We start from the raw sequence: 20667 nt of genomic DNA, 5'->3' as shown, positions 1-20667 counted from the left end.
CATAGATTTGGAAATCTAGAATACATTACACCTTTTCCTAGTCTCCCAATCACTCTTCCATAGAGGAGAGCATTGGTACTATATTCTCAATGAGTAATATGTTATCCATGTATAAGACATGGAAAAATAATTCTGGCTCCCACTTAACTTCATGTATAAACATGATTCTTCAATCATGTGAATGAAACCATTCTCAATTATCACATGAAGAAAAAGTATGATTATTAAAATCCTTTGATGCTTGCTTAAGACCATTCTAGGATCGCTTAAGTAATCTTTGCATAATATGTTAGGATTCTTAGATTTTTATCTAAGGTTTTGTGTTCCGTGTACACATCCTTCTCTAAATTCCCACTTTAGAAAAGCGAATTTTTAATATCATTTGCCATTCTTCATCAAAATGAAATGTGGCAATTCCTAACATGATTTATCTTGATCAACATCTTCATGTCAATCTATGCATTTAGGTACTCTAATGCTCTATTTACTTTAACGAGACCATCACCTTAAAGCAAATCTACTTTTGAGATTGTAATGCTATGGCTATTATGCAACAAAGTCGATTTGGGACTACTCGCTTATGATCATTCAATAGGTCATAATTCCATTACTTTCGAAAAGTAATATATTAACAATAAGACATGTGTACTTTACTCCCACTCTATCTCAATATATTATAGTACCATTACTTTCAAAAAGTATCACATTAACTATAGGACATGTTTGTGACGATCTTCTCCCACTCTATCTCTTAGAAATACTTCTATCTTCTTAAGAGATAGCATTGTGAGCCACAAACATATATGGTGAAGTAATACAAGTTCTTCTAGACTAACGTGTTAGCTCATAAATAGACCGGCTCTATTATGGCAGTTTGATTCATGTAATATGCAAGCCTGATCCATGTTTTTTTTTTGGCTAAATGTGAGCTTTTATATTAATCATATCATAAAAGATTATAAACAATTCCAAGTTTTTGCAAGCTAAGACCAATACATGGCATCTGCACTACATAACATGAATGCCTATGCTAACTAGCCACTGTCTGTCTCGTGCTTGCACACTCTCCTTTAACTTCTGCTTAACACTTCCCTATGACCTGCTTCTGAATTGATTTGATCACCTGAGCATGGCATATGAGTTTAAGCTCAAGCATGCAATCATTCCTTTACATCCAAATGGTATACCAGTACATAAGTCTGGTTAGCCTGATTACTTTATACTGCAGCTTGGAGCAACATCCTGGACTGACTATCAGCTTCCTCTGTAGCCAATTTTCTAGGCCTGCAATAACTTGCTGATTATAAATACAATCTGTAAACAAATGGCAATGTGTCTCAGGTCCCCCTTCACACAGGACACAATTATCATTATCAGTAACCCCCATCTGAAGTAATTTCACTCTTGTATTCAAAGCTTTCCTGCATACCAGCCAGGCAATGAATGCCTGTTTGGGCACATTCCAACAAGTCCACACATCTTTATACCAATGCACAGGGGGGTGTAGACCCTACAACCATTGGTAACCAGCTCCAATTGAGTAGCCTTTAGGGTCAGCTACCCATTGATTCCCTTGAAAGCCACGAGAAAGAATCCCACGAACTTTACAAATATTCCTCCAATTCCAGTTGGAATCTTGAGGAGGTTGACAACTATCCCAGTCAACTCCTTTCATATAAACATGGTCTATCCTTAAAACCCAGAGCCTATTAGCTTTAGTGTAAATCCAATTTACTAACTTGCCAACATTGGCCACATTCCACACCCCAGCATCTTTGATACCCAGACCCCCCTCCTTTTTGCTGCAACAAACATCATGCCAGGCCACAAGGTGAGTTCTGTGGTACTCAGTGTCCCCACTCCACAAGTAATTTCCGCAGATTGCCTCAATTCTTTTAATCACTCCTTTGGGGATCAAGAAGATGGAAGCCCAGTAGTTATGTAATGTATTGAACACAGAATTAATCAATACCAGTCTACCTGCATAACTCAATTTCCTGGCACCAATACTCCTAACTCTTAATACAATCTTGTCAATCAACACATTACAATCAGTCTTAGTTAATCTCCCAGCTTGGATAGGAATACCCAGGTATTTGAAAGGGAGCACACCTTTAGCAAAGCCATAAATCTCAGTAATATCATGTTTCAGGCCAGGTGCCACACTATTAAAAACCACCTCAGACCTAGCTGCATTGACTCTAAGTCCAGAGGTAGCAGAAAAAGTAGCCAAAGCCCTTAGCATAAGCATAATTGATTGGACATCTCCCTTACAAAACATCAAAAGATCATCAGCAAATAACAAGTGAGTCAGTTTAAGGCTTTTTCAGAGTGGATGATATCTAAAGAACCACTTGTCAGTTGCAAACTCCAACACCCTAGAAAGATACTCCATGCAAATACAAAAAAGAAGAGGAGAAATAGGGTCCCCTTGCCTCAACCCTCTTCTTCCTTTAAAATACCCAAACTGTGCCCCCATTAAGATTAAGGGAATAAGAAGTAGTAGAGATGCAAGTCATCACCATTTGCCTAAAATTAACAGGGAAATTCAAAGCCACCAACATCTGCTCCACAAAAGACCATTCAATAGAGTCATAGGCTTTTTGCAAGTCCAGCTTGAACATACATTTAGGAGAAGCCATTGCTCTAAAATAAAGTCTCACTAGGTCCTGACAAATGAGAATATTCTCAAGAATGCTCCTGCCCTTAACAAATGCACCTTGGTTTCTACTGATGATGTCAGGCAGAACTAAGGGTAATCTAGAGCAAAGAATCTTTGAAATTGATTTATAAATGACATTACAGCAAGAGATGGGTCTGAAATGCTTTACACTTGTTGGTCTATCCACCTTAGGAATCAGTGTGATCACTGTGGAATTAATCTGAGTCACCAGCTGTCCAGTATCAAAAAAATTTGCAATAGCTGCACATACCTCCTCTCCCACAATATCCCAAGCATCCTTATAAAGTTGGCTATTAAAGCCATCAGGTCCAGGGGATTTGCTCTTAGGAATACAGAAAATGATATGCTTAATCTCCTCAACTGTAACTGGTCTGTTCAAAATATCCCAATGATCAGCAGTACAACATAAACCCCTTCTTACCACAGACAGGTTGACATGATCAGTGATAATAGTAGTTCCCGACAGGTCCTGATAATAATATAAGAAAGCATTTTGGATATCATCACCCAAAAGACATTGCTTCTCGTGCATATCCTCAATTTCCAAAACCTTGTTCATCATAATCCTCTTTCTTATAGCATGATGGAAATAAGAATATTCAGGTCACCTTCAATGGACCACTGAATTTTAGCCTTCTGAGTCAAGAAACTGTCCTTAGTAGAGATGAGCTCCTTTAACTCAGCAGACAACTCCATTTCCTGCTGAATAAGATCAGTATTCGCTGGCTCATCCACAATTTGTTTCTGAATTCTTTCCAACAAAGAACTTGCAAGATTAGTACTATTTTCTATATCAGAAAAACAAGACCTGTTCAATCCCTTGAGCAGAGGTTTTAAAGCTTTCAACTTTTTAATGAGGATAAACATCTTAGTCCCACTGTAAGACTTACCCCAAACAGATACAACATCCCTCAAAAAAGAGTCAGCTTTGCCCCACATATTAAAATACTTAAAGCTTCTCCTCCTACCAATCTCAATTTTCCTATCCACTATAGTACATGGACAGTGGTCAAACATACCCTCAGGGTGGAAATGAGCCACATAGTGACCATACAAATCCATCCATTCCTGGTTCTCCATAACCCTATCAAGCCTGCTATATACTCTATCGGCAGGTGCTTGTTTATTTGACCAATTATATAGGGCACCAGTAGCCTGAATATCCTCCATGCCACATAAAGAGACACACTCCTGAAAAAACTCCATCTCTGCTTCAGTTGTATTACCACCCAATCTTTCAATATGGGACAATACAACATTAAAATCACCCATCCATAACCAGGGATCATTACAGGTAAGAGCAGTCTCCTTCAAAAAATCCCAAAGATCATTTCTATAATGCAGATCATTAAAGGCGTAAATCATAGTTAGGTAAAACTTCATATTATCAACTTTTGAAGACACCAACATATGAATGTGTTGAGGGCCATAAGATAAAAAATGTATATCAAACCAATTAGGCTTCCAAAACACCCAAATTCTCTCCCCCTTATGCTTACTACAATTAGTAGATATACTCCAACCTTCACAAATAGAGGTATCTTTTTTAAGTAAATTATTAGGTTTAAGCTTAGTTTCCAACAATCCAAAAAGGCCTACTCCTTGATTATGCATAAACCACTTTACCACTTTCTGTTTATTCAGGTCATTGAGACCCCTGACATTCCAAAATCCTAAGTTATGCATGAGGAACAGTTGGGGGATCCTTACCACTTTCAATCCCACAACCCCCAGACGTTGTGGAATGAATCAGTGCATCCTTGAAAGTATAAGGGCTAAATTTACATGATAATCCACACACTCAGTACCCTCCTGCCTAGTCATTCTTATTATAAGCTTTGCTGGGGTATCTCTTACAGGCGTTGCCCTGACCTGGGAGAGAGGAGGAAAGACAGCAGAAGTGAGTATTACTGGTGAAGGTATAGACTCCTTGCTAACAGGTTGAGGATTCTGTTTAGGCCTCCAGACTTTCCTCTTCTGTTGTTTAGGAGCCTGTGTAACACCCCAGTTATTGAGAGTAAGGTTGTCCCACATCGGGGAATTGAGGAGGTTGTGATATGTTTATAAGGGATTCCACCCACCACTTAGTAACAAGGCCTTGTGCTTTTGGGCTTAAGTGAGGACAAGTAATGGGCTCCAAATTTAGAACCACTTGGGCTCCTAAAACTTGAGAAATCGATGTTTTTGATGATTAATGCAAATGGGGTTCCTGGCTGGAATCTAGAGCCTGCTCCTTGGGTTTTTTCTAATTTTTGCTTCAGAGCTGACTCAGATTCTCTTAATTGTAGGATCTCTGCCTCAGTTTGGGCCACTTTTCCTTTCAAGCTTTCCAACTCAGCGATTTGTTGAAGGGCTGCGTTCAATTGTTCTTCAACGGTAGGCTGGGCCATTTGTGTAGGATTTTTGAATTTTTGTAAGATGAGAAAAAAGGATTTAAAGAGCTAGATGCCCCACGGTGGGCGCCAAATGTTTTGTGTGGATTTTGCGCAAGGCAAGATCAGGTCACGGTTGATTTAGGTAGGGTTAACTAGCTCTATATGGTTTATTAGTCAGATTATCAAGGCAGAATATAAAGATATAAAGATGATAAAAATAACAATAACCAGACAAAGAATTTTGTACGTGGAAAACCCTTAAAAGGGATAAAACCACGGGCACCAAGCCAGGAGAGGATTTCAGTATTGTATTATATGTTTTCGGTAGCTGACATCAATGGTGAATAACGGTTTGGTGTAACTTTCATGACAGCCATGCAGAAGCCTAGGTGATGCTATTTTTAGAGCTTTTCTCTCTCTTCATTCTCTCTCTATTTTGGTTTAGTTTTTATGTCCGCCCGATCCATGTTATTTGTTAAATAGACTCTCTATTTTAGATATCTCCAGGTTGACCTTCCAGATTAAAATAAAAATCCCCAAATGTGAGTTCGACAAACTCAACCCGACTCATATTGCTTGATCTCATGGTAAGTGACACAAGGTCATAATCCATATATAATAAAACAAATTCATTACTTAGATCTTTGCCACCACGATCGGATCGTAATGCTTTAATATTTTTGTTCAATTGGTTCTCTACGTCATTTAGAAATTCTTTAAATTTCTCAAATGCTTCACTTTATATTTGATTAAGTAAACATACCTATATCTACTTAAATCATCGGTAAAAAGTGACGAAGTAGTCATAATTTCCCCTTGCGGTGATGCTCATTGGACCACATACATCGGTATGTATTAGTCCCAACAAATCACTTGCTCGTGTCCCTTTACCACTAAAAGGAGTACGAATCATTTTGCGAAGGAGACAAGATTCGCATATTCCATATGATTGAAAATCAAATGGTCCAATAAATCCAGTCGACACTAGCCTTTTAATGCGTTTCTCATTTATGTGACGTAATCGAAAAAAGCCAAATGTACAAATCATTTGGATCACTTGTTATGAGTCTTTTGGATTGTATGTTATAGATATCTTTAGTTGAGTTGGAAGTGTCTAAAACATAAAGACCATTTATAGAAGTGGCTTGGCTCATGGCCAAGTCATTTTCAACAAAATACAACGACTGTTTTTTATGGTAAAAGAAAAATCCTTCCATGTATAACATAGAAATGGAAATAATGTATTTAGACAAAGTGGGTATATAATAACAATTATGTAGATGCAACTTAAAATCACTTAGCTAAGGCAATCACATATGTTCCCTTTGAAATGGCGGCTACTCTAGATCCATTTTGCTAATCGGAGATCCACATCACCCTTGCTAAGTGCTTCCATATTACTTAACCCCGACTGGAGTGATAAGTCCAGCTTTGATATCTTCCAAATATTTGGGGAAATTTCGCTTCCAAAGGCCCATGACATTACAATAATGACATTCATCGTAGGATTGGGCACTCTTCTTGGTTTTGGTTGTGGTAGTCTCACTATCTACTTCCAATCCATTATCGGTTTTGGGTTTCTTACCCTTCTTTACTTTTCCTTTAGTAATACCATTACTCCTTTCAGTTGCAAGGACATTTTTGCTAGAACTCCCACTCAATATGATATTTCTCCTTGCTTCTACAAACAAGGATGCCTTGGAATTTGTGAGATTCTCCTCACAAGATTCTCTTATCAAGGAGGTGGGCGTGAATATGGGAGTGGGAGGTGTGGAAGTGGTAAGGTGGCAAAGATTTTCATCCTCACCAATGCCAAAGCGTAGTTCTCTAGTCGTGTCATTGTCATACAAGGAGCATTTATCATTGAATGATTGGAGCCACTAATTAATGGTGATCGGTGTAAGAGTATTCGATGAATCCATTGTGGATAATTAACTACAAAAACGGAGATGAAGGAAACAATTAACATTTATCGTTATAATACTTGTAAATACAAGTATAGCATTTACATAGTGACCTTTACCCAACTATGATAAATGATTCCGAGACCCAAAATTCATATTAACTTGGATGTGAGCCAACGCGCCCTCTACATCTTTACTAATATAATGTGGTGGGTTAACCCTCTTAACCGATTCTACAATTAGAACTCTCGGTCGATGATTTTACATTAAATTCATGTTTAGCCCGAACCTATTGCGGCTACGGTCTCAAAATACCGTCGTTGAGATCAACCAAATTTTCGAAGTGTAATAACTATATATTACCCCACTTACCCAACGTCAATAGAAGCACCCCGAAAAATCGTATTGTACCCCTTATGAAATTGAGATTCATGGGCTCCTACTATTTGGCTAGGCTAAGTTTCAATCTTTTAAAAGTAAAGGTATTGTCAATTTATTTTCTATCAATTTTAAGTGAGCTAAAAGTTGAATTTTCGATAATTATAATTGACACGGTCGAAGACTCGATATGATATGTGCATGTGTTGTTATGGCGATTTGGCAATGCATGCAACATATTAAAAGAAATGCAAAACAAATAATAAATTCCTAGTATGGCCTTCCTAAAATAGAAAATCAAATAATCTATTACAAATTCGGAAACCAACTCCTTTGGTTCCTTGAATCTTCAAGTGGCACGCCTACCAAGAACACCGTCTTTGTCGGAACGCCTTTCCAACTGGCACCGTCTTGAAGGAACTCCGGAATTACAAATAATAATAAAATACAAAGCTATTCCTATTATACATTTGTAACATGAAAAACTAGTAAAAATAAAAGTGATACGAGATCACATTAAATTACAACCGAATCAATATCCCCTTACATTACGGGTGATATCGATTAAAACTAAGGCCATACTAAGTAAAATTACATAATTAAAAATTATATAAATAAAATATGACATTCAACAATGAAATATGCAACATTATAATATGTGTGTATCATGCCAAATTATGTGCCAAATCGCCCTATTTAACTTATATCGATCATATAACCCGGTTTTATGGAAATTCATGATTTTAACTTATTAAAATCGCTAAATAATACTAAAATCTAATTCTAGTCCAATTTAATTATCCTAAATCAATTAGGACTCAAAAATTAGTCCTTACTTAATTTTTGACAATAATTCAACTTGGTTTTCTATTATTGCTTATTAAACTTCTCTTAACCATAACAATTATGAAATAATTCCCAATAAATCATAAAAATTTGAAAAAATTCGAAATCACATTTTTGTAAATACTTTAATATTACCAAGATTCCAAAAACTCAATAAAATTTGCCCAGAAAATATTTATAATTTATTTCATTAATAAATCGTATAACACATAACTTTTACCATTTAATTCCAAATTAAACATAAAAATTATGGAAAAATCAAAATAAAAATTTTGAACATTCTTTAAAAATTTCCAGAACTTGTAAATGGCAAAATTTAAACCAAAATTTTGAATTTATTTTTATGACTGATAAAGTTGCCTTTTATCGATTCTATCACATAAAAATCAATAAACATATCAAATTTATCAAAATTAATCATCCAACTTTAGATCTGATGTTCATATCAAATATACAAAATTAGGAAAAAAATTTATGCCATAAAATTCATTTTAGCTAGTTTTGCTAAAAATAGTCACTATTTATATCATTTTAAGCATTAAAATTATAAATCATGCATAATAAATCACATTTATCTCAAATTTTACATACAATCTGTAAAATATACATATGATATCATGAAATATTAATCACATTAATACGAAATTTTACATACAATACATAAAATATTCATATGAGGTCATACTAAAAAATCACGGCCAGTAGTAAAGTTTAACTATTTTTAGTAAATAAAAGTTCATTTTGCTCATAAAAATGTAATTATTTCACTAAAAATCATTAAAATAAGCAATAATCATCCATAAATCATCAATATGACCTAAAAACATTTTAGGACCAGAATATACAACATGCATCAATATTTCGTGACTTTATCTAATAAATCACAAATTTTTAGTTTAAATTAAGTTACTAATAACTCGAAAAAACTATAAATCGATTATGCATGCAACATCCTATGCTCTGATACCAATTGTTAGGTTCACATACCTATTATTAGACATCTCTAATAGTGATTTGATTAACATTTTAATATGATTTCTTTAGATCTAGTGCATGGATAACTAAATAAGAAATAAAATGAGAAAACAATGGTTCTTACATTGTTGTATAGCACGAAATGGGCACAAGTAAGGTCCTACCTTCACTTGTTCTTGAGCTATAATAAGTATTAGGATGATCCTCCAAGACTCTATATTAGGAGCCCTCATTTTGATTGCACCCAAGATTTAACCCCAAAATTACTACTAATGTTAACTAGATATTATGTAGTAATGTACCCTTAATTATTACTAATATTACCAATACTACTACACTAGTAATATATCACAAATATTAGTATTTGAGTGGTTTTTTAGGTTTTGCATGAGAAGGAAAGATGAGCATCTTAGAGAGAACAAATATGAGGAAAAATTAGAACAACAAAGTGTTCTCCTCTATTTTGCTTGTGCCGTCCAAAATGCTCTTATGTAGAGCATTTTGGTTTTTTCATTTTGCTTTTGCAATATTCAGTAAGTGTAGTTAGTAGGCTTAGTTTATAAACTATGTCATAAGATGTTGGCGCATCTTTCCAACAACAAAATGACAAAACTAAAAAAAAACCCAAGCATGCTACCATTTGGACGATGCACTTGAGTGTATATGGGTCCATTTTTCTCTTATAATATTTGTCCCACAAATGCTTATAAGTCTTATTTTTAATTATCTTACATAATTAAATATTAATTTGATCATATAACAATTATTTTATTATTATATCAACATATAATGGGTCTCATAATAGCTAGTTAGTTAAATTTACAACATCTTGTAAATGTAAATAACTAATTACCTCTACCTCGAAATATTTATAAAACCTCAACATAATTTAGTAAATTAATATATTAATCCACTAAATCAAATCTTATTTAGTCACATTACAATAAGATACAAAATCCAACTCATATAAATAAGGGATTAATTAATCTGTATCGCATAAAATTAATTAATTATTTATTTGGGTCTCATCCTATAGGTGTGACCTTAAGGGATCAACTGATCACCACCGTCAATACGACAGTAATGTCAAACTCTAGTCAGCCAATCATTACTGATTAATGTTGATAAGTTGACTATATAATTTATCATCCCTTACGTATTTTTAATTTTAGATTTAAACATGTGATCGCACTATTGTTGAGGACACATACTCCAACAAGGGACCCACGTATACTCGGAAATAAAGTATAACCGTACACTAGACCAAGTGCAGCTTGCACTAGACCTAGTGCAATTGGCAGGAGACCAAGTGCAGCTGGTACTACACCAAGTGCAGCGGCACTCGACCAAGTAAATGTGGCACTCGACCAAGTGGAGGTGCCACTCAACCGAGTGCCACTAGCACTCGACCGAGTGCCCTCTGGGCACCAATCTAGAGCTCCTGATTGTGTGTCACTCGACCGAGTGTTGAGCCTCACTCGACCGAGTGAACCGAACACTCGACCGAGTGCTGCGGGAGCCGCTGAGTTTTCTCGCGTGGTCTTTTTAATTGATGGACCTTGACATATATATACCCTATTTTCTGATTCTTTCCATTTCCAAACCCTAATTTCTTCTCTCTAAACCCCTCCTAACTCTCTCTATAATCCCTTCTTCTCTAAATCCTAGATCTACAACTATGGGTAAAAATTTTGGAAGATTCATTCACATGTTCTTGTTTCTTATCACTTGGTCAGTATTATACTACCCTTTTCCCTTTAATTTGGATAATTCATTTTAAGACTAAACCCTAGTATTTGGGGGATTTTCATGGGTAATGTTAGTTAGTGTTTTAATTAGTATTAGGGGTAATTAATGGGTACTAATGAAGGGTTAATTAGTTGTATTAGTTGTTGTAGGATGCTTTTTAATAGTTGTTATGGAATTATGTAGGATGAGACGATTTTATGATATGGATGCTTGCTAGTTTCAGATTCCTTATGAACAATTCTAAAAGGTAGGTTAATCCTACTCGGTTTCAATAATGTGGTCATTACATATGTTGTGGTTAATATTGTAATTAGTGTCACATAATTAGAGTAATTGAGATATAACATGATATTTTTTTTTTGGTGAAATGTAAGCTTTCCATTAAAATCAAGTAATCTAGTACAGATTACATCATTTAGACAATTACAATTTCATACCCAAATGGGTTTACAAATACAATTTAACACTCTTCAACCAATCTAAATCCCTCCTATCTGTCACTGGTAGAAGACGTGCACAAATTCTAGCATGGACTTCTCGTCTAATCTGCTTGCTGAGAAGATCCGGTTTAAGGATGCAACCTTCCACCCTTGCTTTGTTTCTTTGCATCCATATGTGATAGTAAGTAGCCATAACTATACACAACAGGACTCCCTTCTGCAAACGTGAAGCATGCCTATCCCCAGCCCACTGCATATGATTAGACATAGGAACTGACATGTTACACAGTTTGCTAACCTCTGAGAAAACTCTCCTGCCATAAGTACACTCCTGGAACAGATGAGCATGAGTCTCAGGAGCATTACTACATAGCATACAATCACCATCAACAGCTATTCCTAATTGAAAGAGTTTCATTTTGAGCTGTAAACTTTCTCTAGCAATGAGCCATCCAATAAATTGGTGTCTAGGTACACACCATCCATTCCAAACCCACTGATTCCACTGAACAGCTTGAAATTTCTGCCTGACCAATTCATAACCACTACCCACAGTATAACCTTTATTATCCAGTAACCACTGACCATTATAATATCCAGAAGCTAACCTATCCCTGACTCTGCAGATGGATTTCCATCCCCAGCTCACATCCCCAGAAAGATGATACTCCTGCCAATTAGCTCCCTTTAGATAAATTTGGTTGACCCACTTTACCCATAGTCTATCTGGACTATAGTATATCCACCACACAAGTTTTCCTATGGCAGCTATATTCCAAGACAGACTATCCCTTATGCCCAGTCCTCCTTCCTCCTTTGGTGAACATACCTTCTCCCAACTCACCATTGGAACCCTTATATAATCCACACTCCCATCCCATAAGTAATTCCTACAAATGGAATTAATTTTGTTGAGAACACCCTTAGGGATAAGGAAAATATTTACCCAGTAGTTATAGAGTGCTGAAAGAACTGAGTTGACCAATACCAATCTTCCAGTATAGGAGAGTTTCTTAGTGCCAAAGCTTCTGATCCTGCAAATCAGCTTCTCCACTAGCAAGTTACTGTCAGATTTTTTCATTCTACCACATGTAATTGGGACTCCTAAGTACTTAAAAGGCATTTGTCCCTCATGGAACCCTGAGATCTGCAGAATATCCTTTTTCACACCATTAGAGATCCCATTGAAATAAGCATCAGTCTTAGTAGAGTTCATGCTCAGTCCAGAAGCAACTGAGAAAGTGGCAAAAGACCTTAACAACACCATTATAGAAGCAATGTCACCCTTACAAAACAAAAGCAAATCGTCTGCAAACATTAAGTGTGAGAGCTTCATCTGGCCACAAAGAGGATGAAATTTAAAGGAGAAGTTACTTGTAGTATAGGCCAAAATTCTACTCAGATATTCCATAGCAATGGTAAAAAGAAGAGGGGATAAAGGGTCACCTTGCCTTAACCCTTTTGCCCCATTGAAATGTCCAAATGTTTCACCATTGAGGACTAAAGAATAAGAGGCAGTTTAAAAACATTCCTTAATTAAAGAAATAATCTGAGGAGGGAAGTTCAAGTAAACCATCATCTGCTCTAAGAACCCCCAATTGACTGAATCATATGCTTTTTTGAGGTCAACTTTGAGCATAAATCTAGGTGAGATAGCTTTCCTATTGTAGCATCTCACTAAGTCTTGGCAGATAAGAATATTTTCCACTATGCTCCTCCCTTGGATAAACCCACCCTGGTTTTCACTAATTATATCAGGAAGGATCTTTGCTAACCTATTGCATATCAGTTTGGAAATGCATTTATAGATAACATTGCAGCAAGAAATAGGTCGAAATTGGGCAACACTCTTTGGCATTTCACACTTGGGAATAAGGGTAACAAGGGTATGATTAATTTGCTTGAGGAGCTTCCCAGTTCTGAAAAAGTCTTGCACAGCATCACAAACAGTCCCCCCCACAATGTCCCAAGTGTCTTTGAAAAAGGCACTAGAATAGCCATCTGGCCCAGCAGCCTTAGTATTAGGAATAGAAAAAATTACCTGTTTAATCTCATCATTGGTTACTGGACTCAGCAGACTAGAATGATGTTCACTAGTACACAATTTGCCATTCTGAACAACCATTTTAGACACATTAACAGTTTCAGTGGATGTCCCCAGCAGATCAGTATAAAACTCAATAAAAGCTTGCTGAATCTCCTTAGTATCCTCACACAGGACACCCTGGTGATTCTCAATTCTCATCACCCTATTCCTAATATGCCTGCCTTTGATAATACTATGGAAGTAATTACTGTTGGTGTCTCCTTTCTCCACCCACAGAGCCTTAGACTTCTGAATCAGGAACTCATGGTAGGCTTCCTCCAAAAATCTAACACTGCTTGCAGCTTCCAGTTCAAGATGAATAAGCTCAGCATTTTGAGGTTCACTTCTAAGCTTAATCTGAATAGATTCCAAATACATACGAGCCCTAGCAGCAGTATTCTCAATATCATCAAAATCTACCCTATTGAGCTCCTTCAGGGGTCTTTTTAAATGCTTCAACTTGTTAACTAGATTAAACATTTTTGTCCCAGGCCATTGTTTCCCCCAATTCAATTGAACACAAGGAATAAAATCCACTGATTTACTCCACATGTTGAAGTATTTGAAGCTCCTATTTCTTTTACACACATCATCTTTTCTCTTTACTACACATGGGGTGTGATCAAAAGTACTTTCACAAAAGAAATGTGCAAAAGACTGACCATTGTTCTGCAACCACTCCTGATTTACTAACACACGATCCAACCTGCTATATACTCTGGTAGCCTGCTCATGCTTATTACACCAAGTATACAGAGAACCACTAGCAGGACAGTCCATAACCTCACATTCATCAACACATGCTTTAAAATCATCCATTTCTTCCATGGTACTACTACCTCCTAATCTTTCTGAAGGTTGTAAGACAGTGTTGAAATCTCCACAAATTACCCATGGCCCCTGAATAGATTTCTTAATCTCACACAAATTGGACCACAAAATTTTCCTTTCTTGCGTATCATTGAAAGCATACACAAAAGTCACAAAGGAGGAAGTCCCAGCAGCCAAATCAGTAGCTTCCAAATGAATGAACTGTGCATTGTAGTTTAGAATATAGACTCTAAAGAGAGAAGGATTCCATAACATCCATATCCTCCCTCCCTTATGATATTGAGTATTAGTAGTTAGACACCAAGAACTACATAAATTATTCCTCACTGCATTTAGAGACAAAGGCTTTACCTTTGTCTCAAGGAGGCCGAATAGTCCTATCTGCTGATGGTTAAGGAAAGCTTTAATTCTAGTTTGTTTAGATAGACTATTCAACCCCCTAATGTTCCAAAAACCCCAGTTACTCATTACCCCCAGGTGGAGGTAATGCACTACCATTCGTCCCTATGCCAACTTTGGGGGTAACACTGTTAATAGACTCTAGCAGGTTCACCTTTTTAAGATGATTGGAGCCAGCATTAGCTGCCAGAATATCTTGTCTACTATGCCTGATAATTTTGCGAGCAGGAGTATTAACCATATGATACTTACCATTAGTCGCCCATGTCACTTCAAAATTATTCGGCTTTTCATAAGGAGTACACTCAGTAACAGACGGAGCATAAATAGGTGGAGAGACAACAGAGGTACTGGGATTAGGTACCACTGCTTGCTTTGGTCTCCACTGCTTCTGACCCCCCTTCTGTGCAGGAACATTCTTTGTATCTCCTTTTTTCTCTTTTCTACACTTTGCAGTCTCATGTCCAATTCCTTGACATTTAGTACAAAGAAGGGGCTTCCATTCAAATTCAACTTTCAGACTGAGAATACTACCATCAGAATCCATGAACTTCACATTACTAGGTATGGGCTTACCAAAGGGAACATCTATCATCACCTTGGCAAAGCTCAACCTAGTTTTCTCAGTTGTGGCACCATCACATCGTACAAACTTACCCATCAGTCCAGCTATTCTCGGGAGACATTTCCCCCTAAATTTTAGTGGGAGATTATGAATCTTCACCCATACTGGAACTTCTTTGATCTCTTCCTTCTCTAAGACCACATCCTCACTCCAAGGTCTGATAATAAGAGGCTTATTATCAAATAGGAAATGCCCACATTGAAGGATTTGAGTCTTAGCAAGCAGACTCTTAAACCGAACCAGGAAAACACCATTGGCACAAAAGGAAATCTTATCGATTGGGTAGTTTGCCCAGAGACGGCGTAGGAAACCTTCCACCACTTCCACAGGTGGATTAGCACCCAGGATAAAGCCATAAACGGAATTCCTCCAATATTCTAACTCCTCTTTCACGTCCTCATCAGAAAATTGAAGCAAATCACCGACTTCTTCCTAAATACTATGCAAGGTGTTCTTACCCTTCCTCCGATTCTGAACAACCCAGTCGGAAGACTCTCCCGATCAATTCCATCCAAATTATATGGTGCAATTCCAACTACTTGATTAATATTTGCAGATTTATTACCATCCCCACTCCCAGGTCCTCCAATCACCACCGACGATGAAGAATCTGAAACTAGGGTTGATTCCGCAGGTTGTTTATTATTTGAATTAGAGCTTAGAGGAGGAAATTGAACCTGATCATTACAATCGATCGACATTTTTTTGGGTTTTTAGGGTTTTTAGGGTTTAAGCAGTAAATCGCATTTTTTTGGGATTTTTTCTCTCTCTCTCTCTTAAATGCTCATTATTGTTCTGCGAAGTTTTGGTTTATAACAAGATATTGGTTAAGATGATTTATGAGTCAGTAATTGGCATATTGTGTTGTATCTTGCATTATTGTATCCGTCATTTGTATCGGAGAATATGACGGTTGTGATTGTTTGGTCGTGTTACTTGATTATTGAGGAGACATAAGACGGTTGAGAGACCGTCTTACGCTTAAGTAGCCTCTTGGAGCTTCCCACTCTAAGAGGGATGTGCACATTAATGGCTTGAGTTACGGAGGGACTTGTGTGGTTGAGACACGACGTCTGTCAGGGGATCCGGTTGGCTTCCAGACCCCGTACGTCTGGGCGTGTCCCGGCACCTATTTGTGTTTGTCGGTATGTCGAGGCATGTCCCGGTACCAGTGTGGTTGTCGGTATGTCTGGGCGTGTCTTGGTACCATGGTGGTTGTGGGTACGTCTGGGCGTGTCCTGATACCGGTGTGGTTGTTATTTGATAGCGTCTCATTCATATCATAGTCATGTTGCATACTCACACACTTTGAGTCTTGTCACACTTTATTTATTCAAACTTACGTTTGTCTGTCTATGTCATTGTTATCTATTTTCGGGGTGGCCTGTGTCGATCCAAATGATATTTTCGATCATATGGGGAGCAGGTTGAGTATAGGTTTTGCTTGTTGACGTGATCGGGATTTGGGCCACGCTTTGGACTCGGAGTCGAGTAGCATAACATAGATGACATAGATGGTAGTCGACTTGTAATTTTTATAGTTTACATTTATCATTTTCTTATGGTTATGTAATCCACTAAACTCTTTATTTATATAAGATGTTTCTTGATTTTATCTTCGATTTACCACCTCAGGAAACCGAGATGGTAACATCTCCTAATTACTTTGGCCGATTCAGAAGGGGGTGTTACAAAGTGGTATCAGAGCGACGATTTTGGAACCTAAAGCAATGAACCAAAATGAATGTAGGGGTGTATAATAAAATGAACCCGACTTGAGTACAATAAGAGGCCGGTTTTGGGTGAGAAGGATCCCTCTTTTCAAAACTAGATCCTATTGTTTCTGTTTGTCACTACGTGGGTGGTCATGAGTCGGGAAACATGAATTAAAATGTTGCATGATATAATTGTGTACAACTTTGTTGAGCATCTTGCATTATATAGTAGTTGTGTGGTGAATGATAACATATGATGGTTAAAAGGATGAAATGGAAATATCTACTTGAATGGGGTATATGTGATAAGGGTAGAGAGTTGTTTCATATGAAATGCATTTATTTGTATGAGTGTTACGTGTTTGAATATGATGAGTTTTGAAGCCGTAATTTGCATAGTTGGTAAGATTCTTGCATTATATAATTGTCCATATGGTATGTGATAACGTGTAAGAGTTGGATGAAAGTAATGATACGCATGACGTGGTTCGGGAAAGCTTGTTACATGTTAGTGTGTGGGGAGTCTTAGCCCCGTCCTTTAGCATTTCAATACCATATATATATATATATATATATATATATATATATATATATATATATATGTTTGAATTTCGTTAATGTTATAGTTATAGTGTGATTAGTAACGGTTGTTAGTAAAATAGTTGCTAGTATAAGAAAAGTAATCCATTGTCGGAAATTGCAAACCATAGAGTAGCACCCAGCCGAGTGCGAGCTAGTACTCGACCGAGTACAAGTCACTCGACCGAGTCAACCCTACCACTCGACCGACTGGACCATTTTCCAGAAACTTGAAAATTTCTAGAAGTGAGTCACTCGACCGAGTGGAGAAGGCACTCGACCGAGTAGACTGTCACTTGACCGAGTGGTCTCAGCACTCGACCGGATGCCATTTTCTGGGTTTTGAAATTCGCAAGATTTGTATTATTACCTTGTTTCTTGCATTTCTTCATCGTTTCTCATGGCACAAATACCAAAATCTCTATAAACCTTTTTCTAAAACTCCATTGTGGATGATTGTTGCTTGGACTTAAGTTTTCAACTCCATTTTATCCTCTTAATTCTTGCTAATTAAACAATGTAAATGGTTTTCTCATCACTCTTAAGTTGTTCCAATTTGATTTCGTTTAAATCCACGTGATTCCTCGAAATTTCGCCAATTAAGAGCATGCCTTGTTTGATTCATTATATTAATCACCTTTTTCTATAGCATTTATGATGTCAAGTGCAAAATTTTCATGTTGAATTTTGCCCAAAAGTTTCTTATGAACTCGAAAATACGTGTTTTCTTGAGTAAATAATTTGACTTTGTGTTTATTGCATGATTAAGGTTTAGACAAGGACTAAAGTTGGGTTTTTATTGCTAACTCTTATCATACATTTAAAATTTTATTTTTGAAAATTTTGTCGCGAAATTTCGAAGCTTGGATGTTCATGTTTGAATTTCGATTTATTTTAAATCTTAAAACATAGTTTAGTTGACTAATGCGGCCCAAAAAATATTGTCATTCTTAAGTTTTGACTTTCCTTTGTCAATATCGACATGTATTATTTCGAATCATAATTTAACCTTAAAATATTATCCAAAATCTTTTGAAATTTCATCTTATAATGAATGATTTTGATCTTTGCACTCAAAACATGATCCAATTGTTCTTGATATTTAATGCTCGTTGATGTTGCATTGTGTTGTATTATGCTAGTCGTTTTGCCTTACAAATCGCCTCAAGTTTTGACATGTGTGTTAGTTATATCGAAAGTGACCTAATTTTGATTTTCATGCTTCATTCTTTGTCTGATTATGTTGTAAAGTTTCAAGTGTTGTTTGTTGATGTTGGGCATAGCCTTAAAATTTGAAACTTTGTCTTAAAATTTTCTTGAATTTACTGAGTAATAAGACTTCAATTTCTATTAGTAAGGCTATGTATTGCCTTATGTTTAGAATTCCGACTTAAAATCTTGACCGAATTTTGATTTCCTTTTTTTGTCTTAAACTTGGCTTAACGGTATTTTTAAGGCAATAATCTTTATGAGTTTCACTGTAATGACATGGTTTAAATCAAAAATTTCCGTTTTAAAAGTGGACCAAGTTCTTTTTGAGATTTCGTGTGTACACCGTTAAATTTTAACTTTCATGATTGAAACATGGCTTAATTGTCCCATAGTGCCCCCAACCCTTGTTAACGGCGATATGTGTTGAAAATTATAGTGTTTATGCTCTATTTTGGATTTTGTGCTTAATACCTGGTTTTGTTTTGCCGCAAGCTTACAACCTTTGTTAATAAATGAGTTATTTTGCTTATATATGAGTCTCAATGCCTTGTTTATCTTTTTGGGTCGTATAGTTTTGATAAGTAAAGACGTGTAGATAATTTGTTGAGTAGTAGTTTTGATGAGGGTAATCGGGCAAATGCTAATAATTTGTGATGAGTGGTGTTGTATTTGAGAGTTATGAGGGTGAAACATGTGTTTTATTGGGATTAATGTAAGTTTCGTTTGAGTTGGATTTGGATTTGAACCGTGTAAATAGCTAGGTGTATGACTCATGTATGGGAAGTAGGGGTAGTAGGAAGTGACTTTAGCTTGCGTAAGGTGTTTTGGAATTGAGTAAGATACGTGTATGAGGTAATTTTGGATAATGAGTGATATGTGATCGAGGTTGAGTATTTGTTGAATGTTTGAACTCGTGGATAGTGAATGAGGTTTGAGTTTCATATTAACGAATATTATTGTTGTGCATGACTTTAAAATTTTGGTGGAACAATGAGGAAATAATTGAGGTACCTAAGGGTGAAATAAGATGATAACTTGGGTTGACTGATAATTGAGATATATGATGGTTGATTTAGTATAACCAAATTGGTTTCGCGGTCATGAGAGTAAGGGTATGAAATGTAATGCTTCAGGATTCAATCATATTGTCGAGCTAGTTGACCATTCGTATTATAGAGTTTAGCCGTTTAAATTGGAGTAGGTGTGTATAAATGTGAAAATGGTTATGTGAGACTTGATCCTATAAGTGATAGTATAGATGTTGTTTGCAAACTTGCTTTCCAAACGTTAGGTAAAGCGTCCATGGTATGCATCGTGATCTTGTGGTAGTGTCCATTTGGGTGATGATGTTGTTATTATCCCTTGAGGAAAATGGGTGGTTAGGTCGTGTCCATGAGATAGTGTAAGTGCTATGGATACCGATGTGACTATTGCGGTTGTTGGTGACGGTGTAGTGACAACGTCGCCGGATGTGGGGAGAAAATAGAACGGCTGCGAAGAGAACTATGAAATAGTATATTTGTGTCAGTAGTATGTCTCGGATATTTCATCTTAATTGTATAATAATGATGGCTATAAGGTCGAGAGTTTGTGTTTAAAATTGGCTAATTGATAACGTATTAGTCACCATCGAAGTCTATTAGCATTTGTGTAATGAAATAGGAATGTTTAGAACCGAGTTGAGAATGAAAACATTCTGCCCCAGGTGACACTCACCGAGTGCACCATGCACTCGACCGAGTGGCTTCCTACAGTCGACCGAGTGACCTGCTTTGACCCTTGTTTTGTTGATATTCGACCAAATATTGAGTGTGTATCCTTATTTCGCGGTTTATACTAGTTGACTAATGCTTGGATGAGCATGTTGACC

At 36.6% G+C, this 20667-nt stretch overlaps 2 protein-coding genes across 2 annotated transcripts; both read right to left on the bottom strand.

Moving 5' to 3' along the window:
• Positions 1 to 1081: 1081 nt before the first annotated feature.
• Positions 1082 to 3242, bottom strand: LOC141589959 (uncharacterized). Its single transcript, XM_074410579.1, has 4 exons — positions 2463 to 3242; positions 1518 to 2269; positions 1217 to 1421; positions 1082 to 1123 (listed from the first exon to the last, which is right to left on the bottom strand). The coding sequence occupies exons 1-4, from the start codon at positions 3240 to 3242 to the stop codon at positions 1082 to 1084; spliced, it is 1779 nt and encodes a 592-aa protein (XP_074266680.1).
• Positions 3243 to 3256: 14 nt separating this feature from the next.
• On the bottom strand, positions 3257 to 4048 carry LOC141589958 (uncharacterized). The gene has a single exon (XM_074410578.1). The coding sequence runs from the start codon at positions 4046 to 4048 to the stop codon at positions 3257 to 3259; it is 792 nt and encodes a 263-aa protein (XP_074266679.1).
• Between the last annotated feature and the right edge of the window lie 16619 nt (positions 4049 to 20667).

Source organism: Silene latifolia, chromosome 7 (assembly GCF_048544455.1).
Source record: "Silene latifolia isolate original U9 population chromosome 7, ASM4854445v1, whole genome shotgun sequence".
Classification (NCBI taxonomy): domain Eukaryota; kingdom Viridiplantae; phylum Streptophyta; class Magnoliopsida; order Caryophyllales; family Caryophyllaceae; genus Silene; species Silene latifolia.
The sequence above is the reverse complement of the archived record's forward strand: the minus strand, read 5'-3'. Positions and strand labels throughout refer to the sequence as shown.